General features: G+C 41.4%; 1 protein-coding gene across 5 annotated transcripts in view; it reads left to right on the top strand.

Moving 5' to 3' along the window:
• Positions 1 to 24637, top strand: part of LOC115472924 (inter-alpha-trypsin inhibitor heavy chain H3-like) — a 111076-nt gene that overhangs the window by 27270 nt on the left and 59169 nt on the right. For all 5 annotated transcript variants that reach the window (XM_030207446.1, XM_030207449.1, XM_030207447.1 and 2 more), the window contains exons 7-13: positions 1188 to 1298; positions 1552 to 1680; positions 2949 to 3065; positions 3262 to 3430; positions 14605 to 14730; positions 16453 to 16634; positions 22597 to 22782. In XM_030207446.1, coding sequence (XP_030063306.1) covers positions 1188 to 1298; positions 1552 to 1680; positions 2949 to 3065; positions 3262 to 3430; positions 14605 to 14730; positions 16453 to 16634; positions 22597 to 22782 — 1020 coding nt within the window. The remainder of the gene's footprint in view (positions 1 to 1187; positions 1299 to 1551; positions 1681 to 2948; positions 3066 to 3261; positions 3431 to 14604; positions 14731 to 16452; positions 16635 to 22596; positions 22783 to 24637) is intronic.

Here is a 24637-nt window from a genome sequence, read left to right on the forward strand (position 1 = left end):
AGAGTCAGCTTAACCATTAGGTTCACTAGGTGATGTCCTAGGGTGGCATCTTCTTGGGGAAGGGAGCACTGAGTAGCTACAGTCAGCAGAATTGTTATATATTTAAGAGTGTCACTTAGATAAATACTTCTTTATACAGTAAGAACTACTGAATCAAAGAATAATAACTATCTAAAGTATTGTGGCAGTAAAATGCCAATAAAAGAGGGATCGTTAGAAGATTGTATTATTGTCAGAGTGATATGAATGTGGAGAGTGCATGGTTAATATTGAAGAAAGGGGAATGTTTTATCTGTTTGGGATATTTAATAAAGTATTTTTTGCAATAATAAAGAAATAAGTATGCATGAGATATATTTGCATGACTGAAGCAGCACATAAAAATATATCTTCTTAGGCATATTCATGAGGGATATTCTGAGAACCAGGCTGCTCTCATGGGTTATAATTTGATACTCATGATCTAGAACACTGTTTTTCAACCAGTGTGCCGCAGCTGGTCTGCAGGTGTGCCACAAGAATTGAAGGTCATTTATAAGAAGGGCCAGCTTAATTTGTGCCAAAACAGAGTATACCTTTTAAAAGTTTCCTTGTCTCTAGTGGTCAGTGCCAGTGAGCAGCGATTCATACAGCCTGCTTGCGCCATCCCTGAAGCTTTCTCTAACATAACTTCCTGCTTCCACATAAGTAGGAAGTTACGTCAGAGAGAAGGCTCTGGGGTTGGCATGAACAGGCTGTATGAATCGCTGCATGCTGCCTCTGATCACTGGAGACAAGAAAAGCTTTTAAAAGGTATATGGAGGATGGGACTGAACTATTTGTGAGGATGGTGGGGGGGAGGAAGAGAAGGTAAAATGCTGGACCATATGTGAGGGTGCAGGTGGGGGAAGAAGGGAAAATGCTGGACCATGTGTAGGTGGGGTGGGGGTGGGGTAGAAGGTAAAATGCTGGACCATTTGTGGAGGTGTACCTTGACAATTTTAGCACCATGTAAGTTTGCCGTGAGATGAAAAAGTTTGAAAATCTTTGATCTAGAACATATCCAGGTCTACTCTGGAACACTCCACAAGCTCTCTTTGGAAAATATATTTTGTGTTTCACATGCGTGTGTAGTATATATCCTCAGCACACAAAATTTAAGGCAGATCATCAAATTCAGAGTTAATAAGATAGTTTTCACTTTTCAGATCAACATCAATATATTTGAGACCCGTAATATCAAATTTTTGGATGCAAAAGGAACTTTTATGACAAATGAGTTAATGCAGACATTGGATGTGTCATACGTTGGTAATAAGGTGAGTAAAACAAAATTTAGATAAAGTATATTTTTTTAATAAGTACATAAGCATCGCCATGCTGGGACAGACCAAGGGTCCATCGAGCCCAGCACCCTGTCACCAACAGCGGCCAAAAGAACAAGAATAAACAATAAATAATAAAAAGAAACTTAATTCTTATAAGTCCCTGAGATATTTAACTTATTTACCTATACTCATGCTTCTACCCCAAGATCTCAAGAAGCTCTCCTCTCCCATCTTTACTCCACAGGGCCGTGTTTCATTCAAGCCAACCACTGATGACCAGCGCAGTTGCCCAGACTGTCCCAATACTCTACTGGATGGATACTTAATTATTAAATATGATGTGGAGAGAACACACTCAGCAGGAGATATCCAGGTATGGAACAATGAGCTCTTAAAAATAATGGCAGTTTATATGAGTATACTGTAAATATAAAAACAGGGCACATAATGAATTTACTAACTCAGAGAGGTGTGTCCGCAAACTTTCAAATAACAAACTGAAAAGTGTGCACTTATAAGACCAAATTCTATATATGGCGCTGAAAAATAAGCGCAAAGCAGTATTCTTAAATGGCATTCCGAAGGCGCCTTTTACCAAGCTGCAGCAAAAGGGGGCCGGTGCTGGCTTCGGTGAGTGTTTTACACACACGCTGGGGCCCCCTTTTACCGCAGCTGGTAAAAGAGAATTCTCGCTTTCCAACAGGAAATGGCCGAGTGGCAAGTAAAGCACTTGCAGTGCAGCCATTTTGGGGGGGGGGGGAGCCCTTACCGCCACCCATTGAGGTGGCAGTAAGGGCTCCCACGTTAACCTGGTGGTAACTGGGCAGCGTGCGCACTGCCTGATTACCACCAGGTACACTCTGGTGCTACAAAAATAAACAAAATTTTGTAGCGCTGGAAATGATGGCAGGCCAGGGGTGGGAAGTACCGCCGGGCAGCTGCGGTAGCCCAGCAGTACTTCCTGTATAGCCAGCGGTAAGCATTTATTATGCTTGATTTCAGTGGGCAGAGAGCATAGGCTGAAGCTATTTTTAGTTTAGAAAGAAGAAAAGCATAGTTTAGAGCCTCAGTTAATAAGGCTGTGGAATAAATGGTCGTGGGAAATGGTTGAGGCCACTTACAACAGAGGCATTTAAAAATAAACTGGATGCCTGCTTAAAGTAGCTCTTAAATAGCATTAACGGGAAGAAGGATAAGTTGAATAATACACTAACCAACTACTGCATTTGAAACAAGGCTGAATACTATGCACAACTGTCTTGTCCTTAGTCTAAAATCAACATTAGGGGGTTAATTTCATAAGGGACTTAAATGTGTAGGACAGCATTTCCCCAGGACTCTATATATGGTGCCTTAATTTCCACATGGAAATCAAAGCGTATTCTATAACAATGTGCGTAACTTAATTGAGACCTTCTTTCTTCACTCCTTGCTGTTGGTTTTTATGTATTTGTGAGAATTCTGTACCATTTATGTACTTATCTAACCACACATGTGTGAAATGATTTTATAAATTTGCCTCTAGTCATCATGTGCACGGGAACTTTTGGAGTGTTGCTCTATGAACAGCCAGTAGCACACAGTAATAATATTTATTCTCTTGTTCGCATCCCAGAACTAATCTTTTTTTCTAATTCACAGATTGTTAACGGATACTTTGTGCATTTCTTTGCACCCGAGAACTTGCCACGCATGCCAAAGGTGGTAGTGTTTGTGATTGACACTAGTGGATCCATGTGGGGACGTAAAATTCAACAGGTGCAGTAACTGGTCTTTGCATTTTTGCTTTCTTGTGCTGTTCCTCCTTGCAGGAATTTTCATTCCAGTGGTTTGCAAGTGCTGCTGTAAAAAATCTCTCCTTTCATTTACAAGTGTTAGATCTTTTGGGCTGGAACGTTGGAATTTACCACATTTTGAACAGTGCTGTAAATATTGAGTGTCTCTACTTTTGCAGACTAAAGAAGCACTTTTGAAAATATCAGAGGATATTTCAGAAGATGACTATTTTAATTTCATAACATTCAGCACTGATGTCACTCTTTGGAAGCAATCATTGATCAAAGCCACAGGAAAAAGTGTAGCAGCAGCAAAAGCTTTTATTTCTAAGTTACAGGCATACGGAGGTAAGTGGAAAAGTTTCTATCTGTCTAAGACATGATCATTAATAGGCAGGTCAGTATTTAAATGGGATACCCAATGACATCCCACAATTTGTATAAGTGTACATACAGCTTATGCATATTTTCAATGGTGCTGAATGCGTACTGGGCTAGATTCTATATATAATGCTTAAAAAAAATCAGCGCTGAAAAAATATGCCTAGACGTAGTCTATAAACAACATTTAAAGTTAGGTGCGGTTTATAGAATATGCCTAAATTTAGGCGTAGTTTATAGAATACACCCAGCGTACGTTTCCTGTGACTATATTTGTCTCTAGGGTTTTATTGGTCCTATCTGCTATTGCGTGATGTGACTTTGTAAAGTTTGGTTTTGTTTTTATATTATGTATGCAACTATATAATCTGCTAAGAACTATGGATTAAGCAGATTATAAGTTTTTAAATAAATCCTATATAATAAAAAGCACCTCTAATGTTCTGAAGCTGACTCCGTGGCAGTGAAAGTTTGAAGGGTCCATGCTCTGCTGTATCCATCTCCTGAATTGACGTCACGTACTTCCGGGTTCATCACAAACAGCACTGACCAACCACAGGATAGGAGCATGAGGCACAACCTCAACGTCTAAAGCCTTCCCTTCAAGTTCATTCCCTCAGAGTCCTGCCCTTGCGGAAAGAGGAAGTTATGTCAGCAGGTGGGACTCAGAGGGAATGAAGTCGAAGGGAAGGCTACAGACGGGCAGGGCTTTCAAAAACGCAGCCACTTCGACGGAGGTAAACAGGGGAACGAGGAGAATCGATGGGTGGCTGGAGGGGGAGCACGGAAGAGAGGAGAATCGCTGTTTGGCTGGAGGGGGGGCAGGGGTGATAGGATAATCGCTGGGTGGCTGGAGGGGGGCAGGGGAGAGAGGATAATCGCTGGGTGCGTGGAGGGGGGACAGGGGAGACGGGAGAATCGCAGGGTGGCTGGGGGGGGCAGGGGAGACAGGAGAATCGCTGGGTGGCTGTAGGGGGGGCAGGGGAGAGAGGATAATCGCTGGGTGGCTGGAGGGGGGCAGGGGAGAGAGGAGAATCGCTGGGTGGCTGGAGGGGGGCAGGGGAGAGAGGAGAATCGCTGGGTGGCTGAAGGGGGAGCAGGGGAGAGAGGAGAATTGCTGGGTGGCTGGAAGGGGGGGCAAGGGAGAGAGAAGAATCATTGGGTGGCTGGGGGGGAGCAGGAGACAGAGGAGACTCGCTGGGTGGCTGGAGGGGTGGCAGGGGAGAGGAGAATCGCTGGGTGGCTACAGGGGGGGCAGGGGACAGAGGAGACACACTCGCACCCAGCGGTCTCACTCTCTCTCTGTCACACACACACACTTGCACATTCACTCTCTCTCTCACACATAGTCACTCTCACACACACTCTCTGAAACATACACACTCCGAGAAAAACCTTGCTAGCGCCCATTTCATTTGTGTCGGAAACAGGCCTGTTTTACTAGTAAATACATAAATAAATAAAATAAATATTTTCAGTTGTGGCCATTTATGTCAACTTAAAACCCGGTGTAAATTCTCACACCTAAGTTACATGCAGAATGGGTGTATTCTATAACACTGTGTGTAAATTCTAGGAATGCCCATGCACCTCCCATAGCCATGCCCCCTGTTCAGATAGAATGCGCTTAGAAAGTTGTGTGTGTAAATTCTAATTAAAGCCAATTAGTGCCAATAATTGCTTGTTGTGGCCATTATCAACGTTGATTGGTTTTATTAAGCCAATTAAGCTGTGCACACAAATCAGAATATGACTAGATTTGCGCATACAACTCAGATCGCACTGTATAGAATTTGGGGAATGTGTGCTGCTGAAAATACAAGCATAAGTATGGACATACTTTGACATATAGAGGTGAATTCTATATATGGCGCCTAAAAAATCAGTGCTGAAAAAAGCACTGTTCTATAAGCCGCACTTAAAGTTAGGCTCAGTTTATAGACTAGAGCTTACATGCAGGAGTTTTGCGTAAATTTAGGTGCCATCATTTGCATCAATGAAAACTTGTAACAAATGCCTATGCCTAAATTTATGCTTGTAGCCCCAATTACGTGTGTAATTTAAAACCACACTCATGAATTGCCTATGTCTGCGCCTCCTTTTAGGTGTGGATCCTGTGCCTTAATTTATGTACGTAGATGCCAATTAAATCTAATTAGTGCCAATCATTGCTTGGTAAAAAGCCAATTATTGCCACTAATTGACTTATTATTCAATTAAAGTGCACACGCAAATTGGGCATGCACCTAAATTTGTGTGTGCAATTTTTGGCGACTTTTTTAATAAAATGTAGGGGGCAATTCTCTAAAGATCACCTAAAGTGAGGCACCGGGATGAAGCATGCTGTGACTTCTATGTTGTCAATTGTGTGTGCAATTGCCATTATGGAGTAGCAGCATGTGTACACATTTACATGCCTAACTTTAGACGTGAGCACTTGCGTTAGCTCAATGGTTGGTGTAAATGCTCAGACCTAAATGTAGGCAGTTAGGTGCGTAAATGGCAGTGTTCTATAACATGTGCACGTAAATGCTAGCACCCCCCTCCCCCAAGGCCCACTACCCTTTGCAGATGCATGCTGTGAATTTTGCACATACAATTTGAACAATCCCAACTAAAGGCAGTTACATGCATAACTGCCAATTAGCAGCAATTATCACCAATTATAGCCAATTATTGGTTGTTAATGTCAATTTGTAGCTAATTATTAAATTAAGTTGTGAGTAACTGGCACAATAAATTATACACATAGTGGGCACTGCTCCCAGAAAAATCCTTCTTTGTCTATTTCTCTCATTGCTCCTGTCCATGCTGGCTCCACATTCAAAATGGCTACCCAGGTGGGAGGGCCTTTAGGTGGTGGGAGGGTGGTGGCTTTTGGTCGGGGGCAGAGCAGACAGTAGTTGTGCTTTTTGTTGGAGGAGATGGGGTGGGGGTGGGTTGGAAAATGCACTGACATTTTCAGCCCAAACCAAATTCGGGCCGGTTTCAGTGCTGAAGCCGAAACTGAAATTCAGTCGATTTCTAAATGACACCGTATATATATGCCAACATCCTTATGCTTATGCTGGGAACATTTTGATGTGACCCTTTGGGCTTCTAGTTCCAAATCTAGGAATCTATCACTGATCTGAAGGAACAGCCTCTCTAACTTAATAAGTAACCTTTCTCCTAACTTAATTAGATCCCTATTTGCTTTCAGCCTGATTGCTCATATACCTCCCATTATCACCCTCTCCTTCACAGCATTTTAGAACTATTGAGAACAACTCACCAAATGCCACTTCTGGCCCCATTACGACCACCTCAACCAAATGTTATTCATTCTGAAATAGTTGTCTGGATACATAAAACTGTCATTTCTAATTTAGCTGCTGCTGCCAGGCAACTAGAGTAGATGACTGACAGCAGTTACAGTAGTTCAATGCCTGTTCACTCCTTTATAGGACTACTGTAATACTTTGTAGTCAGGATTACCAGCATGTAAGTTACATGTGCTACAAATTGTTCAGAACATAGCTGCATGTTTGTTGACAAACACACCCCAATTTTCCTATATTATGCTTGTTCTGAAAGATTTGCATTGGCTATCAATTCAGTGGAGAATAAAATTCAAGAGCTTAGTTTTGATCCACAAGTCCTTAAATAATGATCATCAAATTCTCTGAGGATATATAGACCTACCCATAGTCCCCGGGATTCTATATATGGCACCTTAATTTCCGTGCGGAAATCGAAGCATATTCTATAACAGTGCATGTAACTTCATTGATTAACTAGCTAATCAGCGATGTTAATTGGATGTTAACACGTAATTATCAACACTACTTGCCATTAATTAAAGTTTACATGCACAACTCGCTAAGCGTATTCTGTAATGTGGTGCACCTAAATTCTAAGTCACGTGGAGGGGCATAATCGAATGGGGCACCTAAGTTCTCCTGGGGCCGTCCTCGCAGGACGGCTCCATAAAGGGGCGGGAAACCCGTATTATCGTAAAGGGGTGTCCATCTTTCGTTTCTATAATACGGTCGGGGACACCCAAATCTCAACATTTAGGTCGACCTTAGAGATGGTCGACATAAATGTTGAGATTGTCGACCTTACAGATGGTCGTCCCCAGTTTTCGGTGATAATGGAAACCAAGGACACCCATTTCAAAATGACCAAATTCAACTCATTTGGTCATGGGAGGAGCCAGCATTCATAGTGCACTGGCCCCTCTGACATGCTAGGACACCAACCGGGCACCCTAGGGGGCATTGCAATGGACTAACTGATGCACTTACTGAATTGAAAAAGCCCTTCCCTTACCAATCCCTTAGCGATTCAGAAAGGAACGGGAATGCATGAAGGAAATCACATGCAAATGAGCTGCTCGCTGTTAGTTCATTTGCACACAATTTCCTGCCTAAGGAGGGGAAGCCAGTGCAGAGCAGCCAAGCGTTATGCGTGGCTGCTCTGCGCATGCCAAAGACTGCTTCATACACGCAGACAAGCTGCGTATATAATAGCCATCCACAACCTTAAATAAATTGCCGTCTACAACCTTAAAAAAACAAAGGTCCAGGTGAAAACGTCCAAGTGCTCGTCAGGGATGTCTTTTTTAAAAAATTTATTTATAAGAAAGTAAATTTACAAGCAATAAAATAACTTGTCAGAATTAGAGAAAGTAATACACAAGAATTATTTCAATCAGGTAATTCTATACTCTCCCTTAGACCACAAAATAGGGAGTTAAAGAAGACAAGGAGATCAATTAAACAACAGTAAACAGAAAAAACGTGGAATTAACCTGATTATCCCCAGTTATTATTTATCTGAATCATTATTCCACATTGATCGTCTGGTTGGCTTCTTCAAACCCAAAATGGTGTATATTCAATTTATTTAGTTGGAAACTTACTTATTGCCCAATATTAGTAGAAATAATACACCTAATTTCATTTTTTCTCTTTTAAAACCAGAAATTATTTAACAATGCAAATACTTGAGTCTCTAATCCAATTCCCACTGATTAAGGTAATCCCAGTTTCACAGGCTTCACTACTTTTGAATTAATATTACTAAGTAATAGTATATATTACTAAGAGGAATCATTACAAAGGAAAATAACAAAAGTTTCAGGAAATATTTCTGAGGAAGTCTTTAGGAGTCATACCCGGAACTCTGGGAAAACAACAATCTCAATATTAATCATCTGTAATAATATTCATTTTGTTCAAATTTCTGGTCTATTATCATTTTCAAAATCTTAATCGTTTCCTACTCCTGTAGAACTTCATTTGCTGTATCAATTTTTCTTTCTCAAAGGGTTCGATTAGGTTATCCATGTAGCTCACTAATAAGATTATATCTGAATCAAAGTTATTTACTACTACTGTTTGGTCCTGGAGCGCCTTCCAGATGATATTCAATGTAACCTCCACGGGAGCCAAAAACTCCAAGCTGATAGCTTTTACGGGTTTAGGAGTGGCACCGCTGACTCGGGTTCAGCTGTAAATGACTTCCGTTTCAGCATGGACTCCTAACTCACTCCTCCACTCCTTTGGACATGGTGGTTAAATGATTTGGGAGCGATGAAGTTGTTTCCAGGTCCAACAGCGTTGACGCTCCTTCGCCAGCGCTAATCAAAGGATTCACCAACCCAGTCATCTGTGGGCAGCTCGTTGCGCAGCGGTCCCACAATTGCTGCACAGGGGACAAAACTCTGGCCATCGGTGGCTGACCCCCGATTGTCCTCTTCCTCTCAGTTAAAGTAACTGCAGTTGCAGAGAGGAAATTTCAAATTTTTGGGGGAGTATGGGTGAAGGACATCCAAGTGTTAGGCACCTTCGCTATGCCTCCGTTCCTGCGATGGGCAGTCCAAAATGTGGATGTTTCTGTGAGAAGGATGTCCATGCCTTTGCTATGCCTCTGACACCCCCTTTATTTATTTATTTGGATTTTGGATCACAAGTAGCAGCAGTCACCTCTGTATTGCAAGACCAGTGCTCTAACCATTAGGCCACTCCTCCACTCCACTCCCTTGAAATTTGGCTGTCCCTGTGGGGGGGGGGGGCAGTTCAGGACGTTCAAAATGTTTGAAAGAAGGACGTCCATGCCTTCGCTATGCCTCCGCTGACACACACACACCTCCCCCCCCCCCCCCCAGGGACCTGTATACTGCTGTGATGGACCTGAGTATGATATTTGAGGCTGGCAAAAAAAGTTTTAAAAGTTTTTTTCAGGGTGGGAGGGGGTTAGTCACTACTGGGGGAGTCAGGGGAGGTCATCCCCGATTCCCTGTGGTGGTCATCTGGTCAGTTTGGGCACCTTTTTGAGGCTTGGTCGTAAGAAAAAATGGACCAAGTAAAGTTGGCCAAGTGCTCATCAGGGACGCCCTTCTTTTTTTCCATTATCACTCAAGGACTCCCATGTGTTAGGCACACCCCAGTACCGCCTTCGCTATGCCTCCGACACGCCCTCCGGGAACTTTGGTCATCCCCGCGATGGGAAGCAGTTGGGGACACCCAAAATCGGCTTTCAATTACTGTATGCTGATTTGGACAACCCTGAGAGAAGGACACCCATCTCCCGATTTCTGTCGAAAGATGGGCGCCCTTCTCTTTCGAAAATAAGCCTGATACAACTAAAAGGGGGCATGGCCATGGGCAAGGCATAGACATTTCTAAAATCTATGCGTGTTGTTTAGAATACATCTTCTCTGCGCCTAATTTAGGCATCGGGATTTATGCCATATAAAGCATGGAGTAAACGATCTCGACTACATTTGGTCACACGGAGAGGTGCTCGTTTTTTTTCTATATACCGTGCGGAAATTTAAGCCTAGTCTATAAAATTTAGGTGTACTTTACAGAATACACCTAGGCATACTTTTTCCACGTGCAATTTTCAGGCGCCATATATAAAATCTAGCTCAATCTGTGTTCAGTAAATAAACTTTTGCTTGATGTTCCTTCTTTTCATCAAATAAGACTGAATGAGTATCACTCTTCCATATTTTACATTGAGGGTGCTAGATTGTGGAATACTCCCCCATTTGAACTGCATAAAGTCACTTCAATAATTCAGTTTTGAAAGCAAATGAAAGCAAAAAATGTTTTCAGGTCTTTGTTGCTGCTTAAAGCTATTGCTGTGAACGACTCTGCATTGCTTGTTTCTTTATTATAAGAAATATGTAAAATTTGTGGGTTTTTCCTTTTTGTTTCTAGGACATTAATGCTGAGTTTGTAATTTTATTATGTATGTTTTAATTGTAAACTGCCTAGAATTGTAGGATAGAGCGGGTTATATATTTTGTAAATAAATCAAATAGTTTAACAGAAAGCATGGCATTAAGGTAATTACTTATATATTTTTATATTTGTATTTACACAGCTCATAAGACAGTCCTTCTGCCAATAGGCCAATATAACACTTACTCACCACTTTATCCTACTTCAGGGTCCAATGCGATTTACAAAATAATAACAAATAAACAAAATACAGTTTACAAAATAATGATATAACAAAAATAATACAATAACCAAACTCCAAACCATCCTAATCAAAATTTGCCAAACAAAAACTTTTTACGAAATGAGACCCTACTTCCAGAAGGAAGTATTCCGCAACTTGACGCAATCTTTGGCACTAAGCCACTTGGATTACTGTAATGGATTGTATGCGGGTTGTAAGGTCTAGCTTCTGAAAAAACTCCAGACTGCCCAGAACACAGCGGCCAGATTGATATTCAACAAAACAAAATATGATAGTGCTACACCTCTTCGACTGAAACTGCACTGGCTCCCTATCATGGCCCGCATTAGCTTCAAACTTTGTACTCTGGTCCACAAGATAATCTACGGTGCAGCCCCTGGTTATGTGATTGCCCTGATTGATCTTCCAGCCAGGAATAGTATCAGATCATCTCGTACCTATATGAATTTTCATTATCCTAATTGCATTGTTCTTAAAAATAAATCGTCCTACGCGTCTAATTTCACCTACTTAAGTACTCAAATGTGGAATTCATTACCAAAAAGAGTGAAAACAATACATGACCATCTAGAATTCCGGCAAACTTTAAAGAACTATTTGTTTTGTAAGGCCTACCCTTCTGAATCTGTCTAGCTGCCTCAACCCTGCACTGATTTAAAAGACAATGTTATTTCTTATTCCCTTAGTCATTTATTGTTCCCATCTACCTCTACCTTCCCTCACCCTATTTCTGATTGTATTTGTTTAACTTCGACCCAATACGGTGTCTTGTAAGCCACATTGAGCCTGCTAGTGTGTGGGGAAATGGGGGATACAAATACTGCAAATAAAGAAATAAATAAATAATTTAGGGGCCTTTTTACTAAAGGGTTGGCGCATGACAGTAGGCTTGCCGTGCAGCAATCCAGAACTACTGCTGGGCTACCACAGCAGACCAGCAGTGATTCTGCCTGTACTGGCTGCGTTTATGCTATTCACTTAGTACCAAAATAAAGAAAAATATCATATAAGAAGTTTAAAGGAATCAGAGTTAGAAGTGGTTTTTATTCTTACCAGCACAGCTCCAAATATCAGTTTGAAAGTCTTGGAAAAACAATATCACATTTGCAGTATTTCAGTTGGAAAAATAATATCACATGTACAGAATCTAATATCAAGAGCTTAGGTAATAATAGTAGGCAATCAGACTAATTTGATAAAGAGCAGTTGTAAGGAGAACAAAGAAAATGAGAAAGATAGATCAGCACATGTTATCCGAGGCCATGGAGAGGTCAGCACATGTTATCTAGAAGCATGGAGAGATCAGACAGAGAGAGAAAGACAGAGAGATTGCAATGTGTTTCCTGAGACCATGCTTTCTTAGAGAGAGAGAGAGAGAGAGAGAGAGAGAGAGAGAGAGAGAGAGAGAGAGAGAGAGAGAGTTCACTAGCAGGAAATATATCAGTGGTCCTGAAGTGAAATAAAATATAAAGAGAAAAGAGAGAGAATAGTTCTCTGTTATAAAGTTCTTACCCGAAGCAAGCAGAAATAAAGAAGGGAAAATATATTTCCTGGAGAATAGCCAATTAGCAATGATGCCCTGAATCAGGACAGAGAAAAGTCTCTTGCAGGGTTGCCAGGTGGAAATTTTTTTTTCCAGCCCAATCCAGCCCAAAAAACAGCCCAAAACCCGCCCAAACACAAACCCCGCCCCTGACACCCCCACCCCCGCGTCATCACACCCGCCCCCGCTGTCATCAACCCCGCCCCCGCCGTCACCGGCCCCGCCTCCCACGTCATCGGCCCCGCCTCCCCGTCATCGGCCCTGCCTCCCACGTCATCGGCCCCGCCTCCCACGTCATCGGCCCCGCCTCCCACGTCACTAACCCCGCCCAAAACGTCACTAACCCCGCCCAAAAGCCGTCACTAACCCCGCCCCCCCGCGGCCGAAAAAAACGCCCTGAAGCCCAAAAACAGCCCAAAAAAACGCAACCCGCCACGGGCAAAAATTTCCCGCGGCGGGTCGCGGAAAACCGCCCAATTGGGCGGTAAAACCGGCCACCTGGCAACACTGGTCTCTTGCAAAATATGGCTAATTCTGAAGATTTATTTGTGTGCAGGTATTCTTACAGAAAAAGTGATGTCGTCACCTCTCCCCCCTCCTACACCAATCGAAGGTAGCATAGGTGTCCTGCCAACGCCCTATTGGTACATTTGACCTGGAAGAAAAATGTGTATTCCAGATACTGGGCTGCCATAAGGAAAGCTTATCACAGCTTGTGATTAGCTAGGGATGTCTGCATTCCTGCATGTGGCTACTAGCAGAGACCAACAACCAGATACAGAAAAAACAGAGGGGGGATGGGAGGCAGTGCAGCACAGGTAGAATAGAACATCTTTTTACATGCCCCCAGCGGGCCCCATTTCCAGTGCTACAGAAATGTATTTCTGTATTTTTACCACCGGGTTAGCGCGGGAGCCCTTACTGCCACCTCAGTGGGTGGCGGTAAGTGCTTCCCCCCCCCCCCCCCCCCCCCCGAAATGGCCATGTGGCAAGTGCAAAGTTACAGCACAGCCATTTCTTTTTTCAGCGTTTTTATCCTCTGTGGTGGAAAGGGCCTCGGCACATAGCAAAAAAACACAGGCTACTGCTAGCACAGGGCTCCTTTTACCGCAGCTTGGTAAAAGGGCCCCTTACATCTGTTCTTATATGTAAAGGCAGAGAATTCCATAAAGAGGTCACAGGAAAGGAAAGCAAAGTATTAAAGAATCTCAATAAATGACCCCCTTTAAGTGAAGGTGGACAAAACAAGTGACAGGAGTGATGCTGCTTTTAACTCCTAACCCTTATTCACTTGTTCAGAAACCTTATTTTATCATCCTCACTTTAATATTCCCTTATCTCTTGTTTGTCCTGTTTGTCTGTCCTAATTAGATTGTAAGCTCTGTCGAGCAGGGACTGTCTCTTCATGTTTAAGTGTACAGCGCTGCGTACGTCTAGTAGCGCTACAGAAATGATAAGTAGTAGTAGGAATGCCTTAGCAATAGAAGCGTCAATAAATTGATTACTAATTCGGAAGACCATAAAACACTTGAAACACCAAACAAGCTGATTTACAAATATCTGAGCTCATACTGGGAGCCAATGTAGTTTTGCCAAAAAAGGTGAAACATTATTACATTTCTTAATTCTGTACATCAACTGGGCAGAAGTACTCTGAATGAGCTGAAGTTTGTTTAATAACCTAGTGGAGAGACCTAACTACTACTACTACTTATCATTCTAAAGAACATTACAGTAATCAAGCTGAGATAATATCAGCATCTGAATCAACAAAGCAAAACATGTTTCATCAAAATAGGATCAAATTAGACGTAATTGTCTCAAAAAAAAAAAAAAAGCTTCTCCTTTTTTTTTTGCCAGATGCTCTGATAACAATGAGACTTTCATACAAATAAGAAAATGTATTGCTTTGAGAGATGGTTGGGTGGTTAAGCATTAGTTGAAGATCAACAAATGAAGAAAACAAAATTCATGATAATGGGTACCTTTGAACCTAGCTGGTAGACTGTCACTAAAATGAAGGGATGCAACTCTTGGAAGTCAATCAGGAACCTAAAAATGTTTTATTAAGTGAAATTCTTGTCTTTTCTCTGAATGTGCTTTTTTATTCTTTCAGGGACAAACATTAATGATGCCATTCTGAGTGCAGTAAGACTGCTAGAAACAGATCATTCTAACAAAGCTTTGCCAGCCACAAGCGTCTCAATAATTATACTTTTGACAGATGGCGATCCATCTGTAGGTAAGTTCTAAACTAGTGTTTCCCAAGTCGGTCCTGGATTACCCCCTTGCCAGTCAGGTTTTCAGGATATCCATAATGAATATGCATGAGATTGATTTGCGTACACTGCCTTCATTGTACACTGTTCTAAACTTCATAACTTAATGTAAATAATGTCTGTTAAATTCCAATCTCATCAACTTTAAGACTGTGCATTTGTGAGCACACATGTGCTTCAATTATGTGCCTAAAAATGTAAAGTACATGCAAATTGCTTCTGAGGTAGTGGCGTAGCCATGGGTGGGCAAGAGCCCACCCAGCGGTAGCGCACATGGTCAGTGTAGCTGATGGGGATCCCAATGCTGGGTTCTGTATTAGCAGTCACCAACCAGGAAACATATTTTGAGATCATTGTGGAAAGTACTTTAAAATCCTTGACTCAATGTGTGGTGGAAGTAAAAAAAAAAAAAAAGAAGCAAATAGAATGTTAGGACATATTAGGAAAGGAATAAAAAGCAGAAGATATAATAATGTCCCTACATAGATCTTTCTACTTTTTTGGGATCCTTTTAAGAGCTTGTGACTTGGATTGGCCACAGCTGGATTTAGAATACTGAGCTTGATGGATTTAGGGTTTTTATTTTTGTTGTGCAGCACTGAAAATGTGCGCTGGCACAGGCAGAAGTCTGTTCATGCTCCCTCTGCGCCATCGACCTGGCTGAACCTGGCTACGCTTCTGGGCCCGGGCCCAACCAAGCCCACCCTTGCCTATGCCACTGTCGTAGAAACTGGTCTTGGGACTGATTTTTTCACAACTAGACTACTGCAATTCTTTGGATTTGGGAATTTCTCAATCACTGCTATCTCGTCTGCAGTTGCTGCAAACATAGTGGATCATTTTGTGCAAAAGTAGGTTTGAATATGTTTGAAAGGATTACTTCTTTGCTAAAGAAACTTCACTTGCTGCCAGTTGGTGGAAATTGTTCTTTGTATTTGCCCAGTTTACTGAAAAGTTCAGCCTTGCTTGGTGTCTACTCATTCTGTACATGTAAATAAATTTGAACTTCAACTGCGCTCTTTTACTCAACTAGCATCATCAAGAAAAAAGCTTTGTAGTGTGGCTGCCCATTTGCACTGGAATTCATTGGTTTTGATCTGAAACAAATTAGAGGTCCTGTTTATTAAGGGCCTATGGGTGTCTCTAGCATTTAGCACATGCTAACAATGCTAACGCGCCTGTAGCATGGCTAAGTAAACAGGGCCCTAGATGTGAAATAAATTATTTGAGATTTCACAAAATGCTAAAGGTCTGGTTATTAATTATTTACATTAACATAAGCTAAGTATCTATTTTAAAATTATGTTTAAATTGACTGTTTAGAAACTGTTTAGTTTGATTACTTTAGATCAGTGGTTCTCAACCCAGTCTTCGGGACATAGCTAGCCAGTCAGGTTTTCAGGATCCCCACAATGAATATGCATGTAAATCTATCTCCATTGTATGCAAATTTATCTCGTGCATGTTCGTTGTAGGTTTCCTGAAAAGCTGACTGGCTAGCTATGTCCCGAGGACTAGGTTGAGAGCCCCTGCTTTAGATTTTTAAGTTTTATGTTTCATAAATGTAAAATGTTTTCTGTTTTTTTTTTTTTAATTGTAAACTGTATTCGAGCTAACTGGGACGGTATATAAATATTCTGTTTTTTTTAATTATTATTATTATAAAAAAATATTGTCTTCTGCAGGAGTAACCAGTCTAACCTCTATTCAAGCCAATGTCAAGCAAGCTATTGGTGGACACTTCACTTTGTACTGTTTGGGCTTTGGTAAAGATCTTAATTACAATTTCTTGGAAAAGTTGTCATTGGAGAATGGAGGCATAGCTCGGCGAATTTATGAGGACTCAGACTCAGATCTGCAGTTGCAGGTGAGAAGAAGAGAACTATAAGGCTTTTCATGGGTGTTGTACAAGGCAACTATTACTACTACTTATCATTTCTATAGCGCTAATAGATGTACACAGCACTGTACACTGGACATGAAGGGACAGTCCCTGCTTGACAGAGCTTACAATCTATTATTAATTTCTTTATTAATTTTCATTATAAACAAATATTACAAATCTTTGAAAGATACACCAACTTTAAGTAAACCACTACAACAATGCAAGTCATTAAAATATAAGGAAATATGTTGGTTATTATAGTCCACAAAATGGGAGAAATCCAAGGCTATTACCAAAGGAAGTAGGTGTACTAAGCAAAAATTCAAATCATTATAACATAGAGTAGGCGGTTATCCTTTTTTACAATACTGGCTATTTATCTATATGGCCTGTACTATCTTGTTTTCTTGCAACTTTAAGAATTTACACAATTGTTCTGGCTCATAGAAAATGTATCTGGTGTTTAAAAAAAAAAATCAGACATTTACAAGGGAATCTCAGTTGGAAGAAATATTAAGCCGCATGGTTCTCTGTTTTTAAGTCCAGAAATTTTTTTCTCCGTTGCTGTGTCCAGCGAGAAATATCCGGAAAGATCAGGACTTTAGCTCCCAAAAATTCGGGTTGAATATTTTAAAAATATAAATGGAGCAAAGAGTCTTTATCCTGCAAAAATGCAAATGTAACAATTGCTGTTGCTCTTGTTTTAATTTCCTCTGTAGATTGTTCAAGGAATCCTGTTAAATCCAGTGTTTCTGCTGGAACTTCTTGTTGAGTAGGAATTTCCTGCGAAGAATTCTGTTGCAATTTCTTTTGGACTCCAATATAATATATTCTTTGTAATGGAGGAAGAGATTGCTCTGGATACTTAAAAATCTCTTTCAGGAATTTATTAAACATTTCTCTAGGGGAAATATAATTTGTTTGAGGAAAATTTAATATACGAAGATTTAAATTCCTATGTGAGTTCTCCAAGTTTTCAATCTTCCTATGTATCAGTAATCGATCCTCTGCCATTTGTGCTTGTTGTTCCTTCACTTTAACTAAGTCCCCTTCTAGCGAATTTTGCTTAATAGAAATTGTCTCTAAGCTTTCTTTCAGTTCTCTTATTTGCTTCACATTATTCAATGAGACAGATATAAATGAGGTATTTATCTTGTGCAGTACTTCAAGAGCAGACCATATAGAGTCCAAAGGTATTTCTTGGGGCTTCAACAAAGGTTGTAAAACCAGGGCGGAGAGTAAGGATTCCTCCCAGGTGTCAGATGTCCGGGTCCCTTCTATAGATGGTTTGTCTCCTGCCATGGCTGGCAAGCGTTTCCCCTCCACCGAGTTGACTGCTGAAGCCACTTCCTTCAACAGGGTCTGCTGCCCCTTTGAGTCGCTTTCTCCTGTGCTTGGTACTCCGGCTCCGTCTAGGTGTGGCGGCGGGGGGTAGCCAGTCCCAATGGGCTAAGCGAAAATTCGCTCTCCAGACCGGGGCTCTTCCCCGCCTCAGTCACGGATTCGCCCGGTGTGGACACCAAAAAACGAGATAATGGAAGTTTGTCACGAAGAGAGGGATTCCAGCCTGGGGAGGGGAGGTCCCTTCGGCTTACCCTTTCTTTTCGGCATGCTCGAGATAGGAAAAGGTACTTTAAGTTTTTCTGAGGAGGAGCGTTCCACTCCTGCGTCCTACTCAATCGCCATCTTGGATCCTCACCATGTCCAGAGCTTACAATCTAATTAGGACAGACAAACAGGGCATGTAAGAGATAAGGGAATTACTAAGGTGGGAATGATAAAACATGGGTACTGAACAAGTGAGTAAGGGTTAGGAATTAAAAGCAGCATCAAAAAGGTGGACTTTTAGCCTAGATTTCAAGACGGCCAGAAATGGAGCTTGATGTACCGGCTCAGGGAGTCTATTTGAGGCATATGTTGAAGCAAGATAAAGGGAATGGAGTCTGGAGTTAGCGCTGGAGGAGAATGGTGCAGATAATAGAAATTTACCCAGTGAACGGCGTTCCCAGGGAGGAGTATAGGGAGAGACGAGAAGTACTGAGGAGCTGCAAAGTGAATGTACTTATAAGTCATGGCACAGGCATCATGCTGCTTGGCAATTTTATAAAACACTACAAAGTTTGTCCTTTTAGCTTAACATCTCATTTCCTTCTGTCAGAATGACATACCTGTACATAGGAGACTATGATAAAATGAGAAGAACGGTGAAAATAAAACTTAGAGAAGCAGCAGCGAGAGTCAAAAATTTACATCAGGCGTGGATGCTGTTCAAAAACACCATCCTGGAAGCCCAGGCCAAATATATTCCGCGTATTTAAAAAGGAGGAAGGAAGACCAAATGACAGCCATCATGGTTAAAAAGTGGTGTGAAGGAATCTATTAGAGCTAAAAGAAAATCCTTCAGAAAATGGAAGAAGGAACTGACTGAAAATAATAAAATTTCCTCTTAGCAGGAGGAAATCCAGAAAGAAAACATTGTGAGGCTGGTACTAAGAACGGCTAAGGGGGACCCCTTGACACAGCCTTTTAGGGCGAAACATGCATGTCGGGCATTGTTGAACCCCTGGTCTGACCGTTCAGTGCAAGTTGAGTATTGCTTATAAGTAACTTAGAGATTAAAAAGTAAAATGAACAGTTAAATAAGTAAATGAAGAAACAGTTTAATAAAATATTATCGCCAGTGAGGATTTGGGTGCTATTGAATGTCCAATAAAAGAGTGAAGTTGGTCATGTGCACTGCTGAGGCGATAAAAAACATAAAAAACGTATGAATGATTTCTATATGATATATGGTTAAGGTGGAGGTTAAAACCATATATGAGCCTTGTTAGGGGAGTAGTTACAGTTGAAGGGCTCTTAAAGAGAGAGATAGTAGTGCCAAGTACGTGCGGTTTCAAACAACAGAAACATGGCAGCAGAATTTGAAGGATATACTGAAGAACAAATACAAAAACTAATGCAGCGCCCGGCGCTTATGGAAGAAGTTGATGCTTTCGACCCCCAGGGTTCGTGGATGGAGTTGGAGACTTTAAAGAAAAGACTGGTGAGGGCGGAGCTACATGCAGGAACGCTAGTCCAGTACTTAAGGAAATCGTGGATTCCGAGAGGGCTGAGAATTATTAAGGAGCCTAAGATTTTTACATCAGATAAATTGTTTTTGGACAAGTGGTCAGCGATTTTGAATAAATGTAGTAGGGATTTGATGGCACTCATCATTGAAACAACAAAACAGGTGGAAAAAGAATTGAAAGTACAGATTACCACTACGGAAGAAAATTTGAAAATGAGCCAAAGTACTGAGATGTTTGATAAAAAGATTGATGAATTAAAAACGATACACCAGTTCAAAGAATCTACGAGACAGCTGAAGATTAAAAAATTAAGAAGAGATGAGAGAGATTATCAGATGCATAGAGTATATACTTGGCAGAAAAGAGAAGTAATAATGACCAATAGAAAAAGGGTGGCTTTTGAAGGATCATCAGGAGACAGTGATGAAGTGGGCACGGGAAGTGACCCTGAACCGCTTGAGCAAGAATGACCAAAAACAAGAGCAAGGGTGGGCCAATCAAAACAGCCATTGATCAAGGATCGAGACCGAGGGCGGTTGGAAGCACCTCGGGGGAAGAATACTCGGAAACAGTAATAAATCTATCCTCGTATCCTCTTTCATATATACAGAAGCAAGTATTACATCTGGGGCTAGGATTTGTTCCAACAACCCTGCATGATGGCTTCCGTCTGCGTATAGCTTTTATGAAAATAATAAGAATAAGGATACCCCACGAGGTGAGATTTTGCGTGGAGCCCCAGATCTTTGTCGATTGACAGTCATTTTGTACTTCTTCCATTTTCTTACTATGGCACCAACAGTTGTCTCCTTCTCGCCCAGCGTCTTACTGATGGTTTTGTAGCCCATTCCAGCCTTGTGCAGGTGTATGATCTTGTCCCTGACATCCTTAGACAGCTCCTTGCTCTTGGCCATTTTGTAGAGGTTAGAGTCTGACTGATTCACTGAGTCTGTGGACAGGTATCTTTCATACAGGTGACCATTGCCGACAGCTGTCTGTCATGCAGGTAACGAGTTGATTTGGAGCATCTACCTGGTCTGTAGGGGCCAGATCTCTTACTGGTTGGTGGGGGATCAAATACTTATTTCCCTCTGCAGAATGCAAATAAATTCATATACTTTCCACAATGTGATTTTCCGGATTTAATTTGTGATGTGCTATCTCTCACTGTTACCAATAACCTACCCTTCAATTATGGGCTGCTCATGTCTTTGTCAGTGGGCAAACTTACAAAATCAGCAAGGGATCAAATACTTATTTCCACCACTGTATCATAAAAGTTCTTGTCATTTGGGATGGCAAGGTGAAAGCCAGGAACACAGCACCCTAAGGGTAAGAGAGATACTACTTACTTATTCATAATTTCTTAATAGCTACTTGTTATTAGGAAATTATGAATAAAAACAATAGCAATGATTATCAGAAACACCAAATAAATGAAGAAAGGATTCAATAAAGCTTTTACTTTTATAACTGCCGTTGGTAAAAACCAAACTGTCAAGTTACAATTTAAAATTTAATCGGTGTTTGTTATACTACTCTAAATTTTGGATCTAATAATAATTACACAGAGTTTTTGTAATGTTAAACTCTAACATAAATGAATACCATACTGAGGCTAGAGCCCAGGATGTCAGGAGGTCTGGCTTCAATGCATATTATATCAGTGGGTGGAAAAACAGGAGTAGAATTACACATAAAGATCTTGTGAGCGGTTTATAATCACTAATAATAATTAGTATTTTGAAAATGCCCCTTCATATGTAAGGAAGGGAAAGGGAACTGTGCTTTTCTCAGAAGTCCCAGGGGAATTACATTCAGGTACAGTAGATTATTTTCCTGTCACTGGAGGGCTTACAATCTAGGGGCCCCAGTGTTTACTAAGGTGCGCAAGAGTTTTAGCACGTGCTAATGATAGAGACATCCATGGACTTAGTAAACAGGGCCCTAAGTATGCACCCAGCGGCAGTGGAACATCTTTTTGATTGGAGGGGCCAGGCAAACCGATTCCTGGGCCCTGCAGTTTACCTTAAATCGCTTGTTGCTGCCCAACCACCGATGTTCAGAGACACTAAAGCGGGGAGTGCTGCTGAATATCGTTTTTGACCGGCTCCCCCAAAAAGTGGGCTGATCAGCACTAGGTTTTGTTAGCTGTTTGGATTTTTACAAAGCTTGGTGGTAAGATGTGGATGGGTGGAAGAGTGGGAGGGATAGCAATAGGAGACCTGGATGTCGGATTTAAGTATAGGATCTTGTATGCTTACCCACCCAGGATGGCAAATAACCAATAAGAAAATACATCAAAAACTGATATTTATAATGGTCAGCTGGTAGCTGGGATATATCCTTTAGACCAGGGGTGGGCAACCTTTATACACAGCAGGCCACATGAATATCAGTACTATCTCTAGTGAGTCGCACACAGAAAATTAACAAAAGCACTATATAATTCACTACCAACACAACTCAATGTGATGCCTGAATGAACATAATTTATTATTAGAATGGCCTGTTAGCAACTGTTTGGAAAGACAGAAGTATAGGGTAACACTGTCTAACAACTCTTGCCCCATTGTTGTATCCTTCAATGGTTTAATGACATTTGTGAGGGTTGTTTTCTGTGTATACCTCCCAAGGATTCATGAGCTACATAAAATTCAGTGGCGGGCCACACATACATCCTTGCTTTATACCATGTACAGAAATAAGTGGATCTATTGATTTTGGCCAACTGATCTTTTCCTGTCATCATCTATTATATTTCTATGAGTTCATGCCACAGACATACAATTAAACAATTCTCTATTGAAAACTAAACCTTTTGGAGGAATAAACAGGCTGATTGTGTTATATCCATAATCTTTTCTCCTCAGGGCTTTTATGAAGAGGTTGCCAATCCCCTCCTTTCGGAAATCCAGATGCAGTATCCAGAGGCAGCAGTTTCTGATGTAACCAAACAGAGTTTCAAGCATTACTATAGCGGGTCTGAAATCGTGGTGGCTGGACGTGTTGTGGACAACAATCTAATAAGCATTCCATCAGCAATTACAGCTCAAGGGGTAGAGTATGACTAATTTAAATGAAACGTGTGTCTGTGTGAAGTGTGGTCAGGGCCTGAAAAGAGATTTTCTATTTTAACCGCTACGCTACGTATAAATGTTGCATGTGGGGGGGGGGGGGGGGGGGGAGGGTACCAGCCCCTCATACCGTCATTTTGTATTCTGCAAGGGGAACAAACTTAGTTGATCAGAAGACATTTTTCAACTGCAGCTGGAAGAGAGGTGCAGTCCATGAAGGAGATTCAAGGGTAGTGGCATAGCCAGACCTGATATTTTGGGTGGGCCCAGAGCTAATATGGGTGGGCCCTGTGCATATAGGTATGAGTAGTGTTTCTTGGGACACTACAAAATAATGCCTTAGAATGCACTTGAAATGGATTCCTAAGTAGCTGCCCTGCATCGACATAAACCACATAAATACTTAATGGAAAAACCAATATTTGTAAATATAGTTATATTATGCCATATCAAACTTGACCAGACACGTCTACTATAATGGCAAACATCTCAATGCACATGACAGGATCCTGCAATATAATTACAGCAATGACATGTAACAATGTATTCAAATTCTGGTAACACCTCAATAATAGCAACAAACTCTCTTCATTGCAAGGTACTTTCTGGTTCATTTTGAAAAGAGAAAAACATTGTAAAAGTGGCATGTCTGCATTTGACCGTTTTTCTCACAAAAACATCCAAAACAGCATTTTTTAAAAATACTTTTTAGACATTTTTCTCTGAAGTCCATCAGAAGTATGTCCAAATCTCAAGGGGGCGTACCAGGGGTGTGTTCAGGGGGGAACTTGGGCGTTCCTAAGACTTAGACTTTTTCAGCCATGATGGAACAAAACAAAACTGTCCAGGACTAAAACTTAGACGTTTTGAGCCAGACCTGTTTTTATAACGAATAAGGCACAAAAAGGTGCCCTAAATAACCAGATGACCACTGGAGGGAATCAGGAATGACCCCCCTTATTCCCCCAGCGGTCACTAACCCCCTCCCACCCCCCAAAAATGTGATGAAAAATATTACTTGCCAGCCTCTGTGCCACCCTCCGATGTTATACTCAGGTCCATCAGAATAGTATGCAGGTCCCTGGAATAGTCTAGTAGTGGGTGCAGTGCATTCCAGACATGTGGATCCAGGCTCCTACCTCCCCCTACCTGTTAAACTTGTGGAGGAAACTGTGAGCCCTCCAAAACACACCAGAAACCCACTGTACCCACATATAGGTGCCCCCTTCACCCGTAAGGGCTAAGGGCTATGGTAAAGGTGTACAGTTGGGGATAGTGGGTTTTTGGGGGGGGTGGTTGGGGGGGGGAGCTTAGCAGACAAGGTAAGGGAGCAATGGTGAGATGTGTACCTGGGAGCATTTTACAAAGTCCACTGCAGTGCTCCCAAAGGTGCCCTATTGCTTTCCTGGGATGTCACTTTCCATTATTCTACCCAATGCAAAGCATTCTATTTTTTATAACATCTGAGCCTTGTGTCAATTGTTTATCAGTAGATTTGGGCTTTGAGTTCAGATCTACAGATAAAAAGGAGGTCTCATTACATATATCTAAATACCAGAGTGCTATTTTTCCATACTTCATAGCAAGAGTGTACATTCCCTAATTACCTGTCTCAATGCAACTGAAGCTTTTACCTCCTCAGTGCACGTAAATGGTTTCATCCCTGTGTGGATTCTCTGATGGCGTGTGAGGCTTTCTTTCCAACCAAAGCGTTTACCACACTCAGAACATGTAAATGGTTTCACTCTGTTGTGGATTTTCTTGTGTATTGTGAGGACTGCCTTCTGCCTAAAGCCTTTACCACACTCAGGGCAGGTATATTGTTTCACTGCGACAC

This window comes from Microcaecilia unicolor, chromosome 6, assembly GCF_901765095.1.
Source record: "Microcaecilia unicolor chromosome 6, aMicUni1.1, whole genome shotgun sequence".
Taxonomy (NCBI): domain Eukaryota; kingdom Metazoa; phylum Chordata; class Amphibia; order Gymnophiona; family Siphonopidae; genus Microcaecilia; species Microcaecilia unicolor.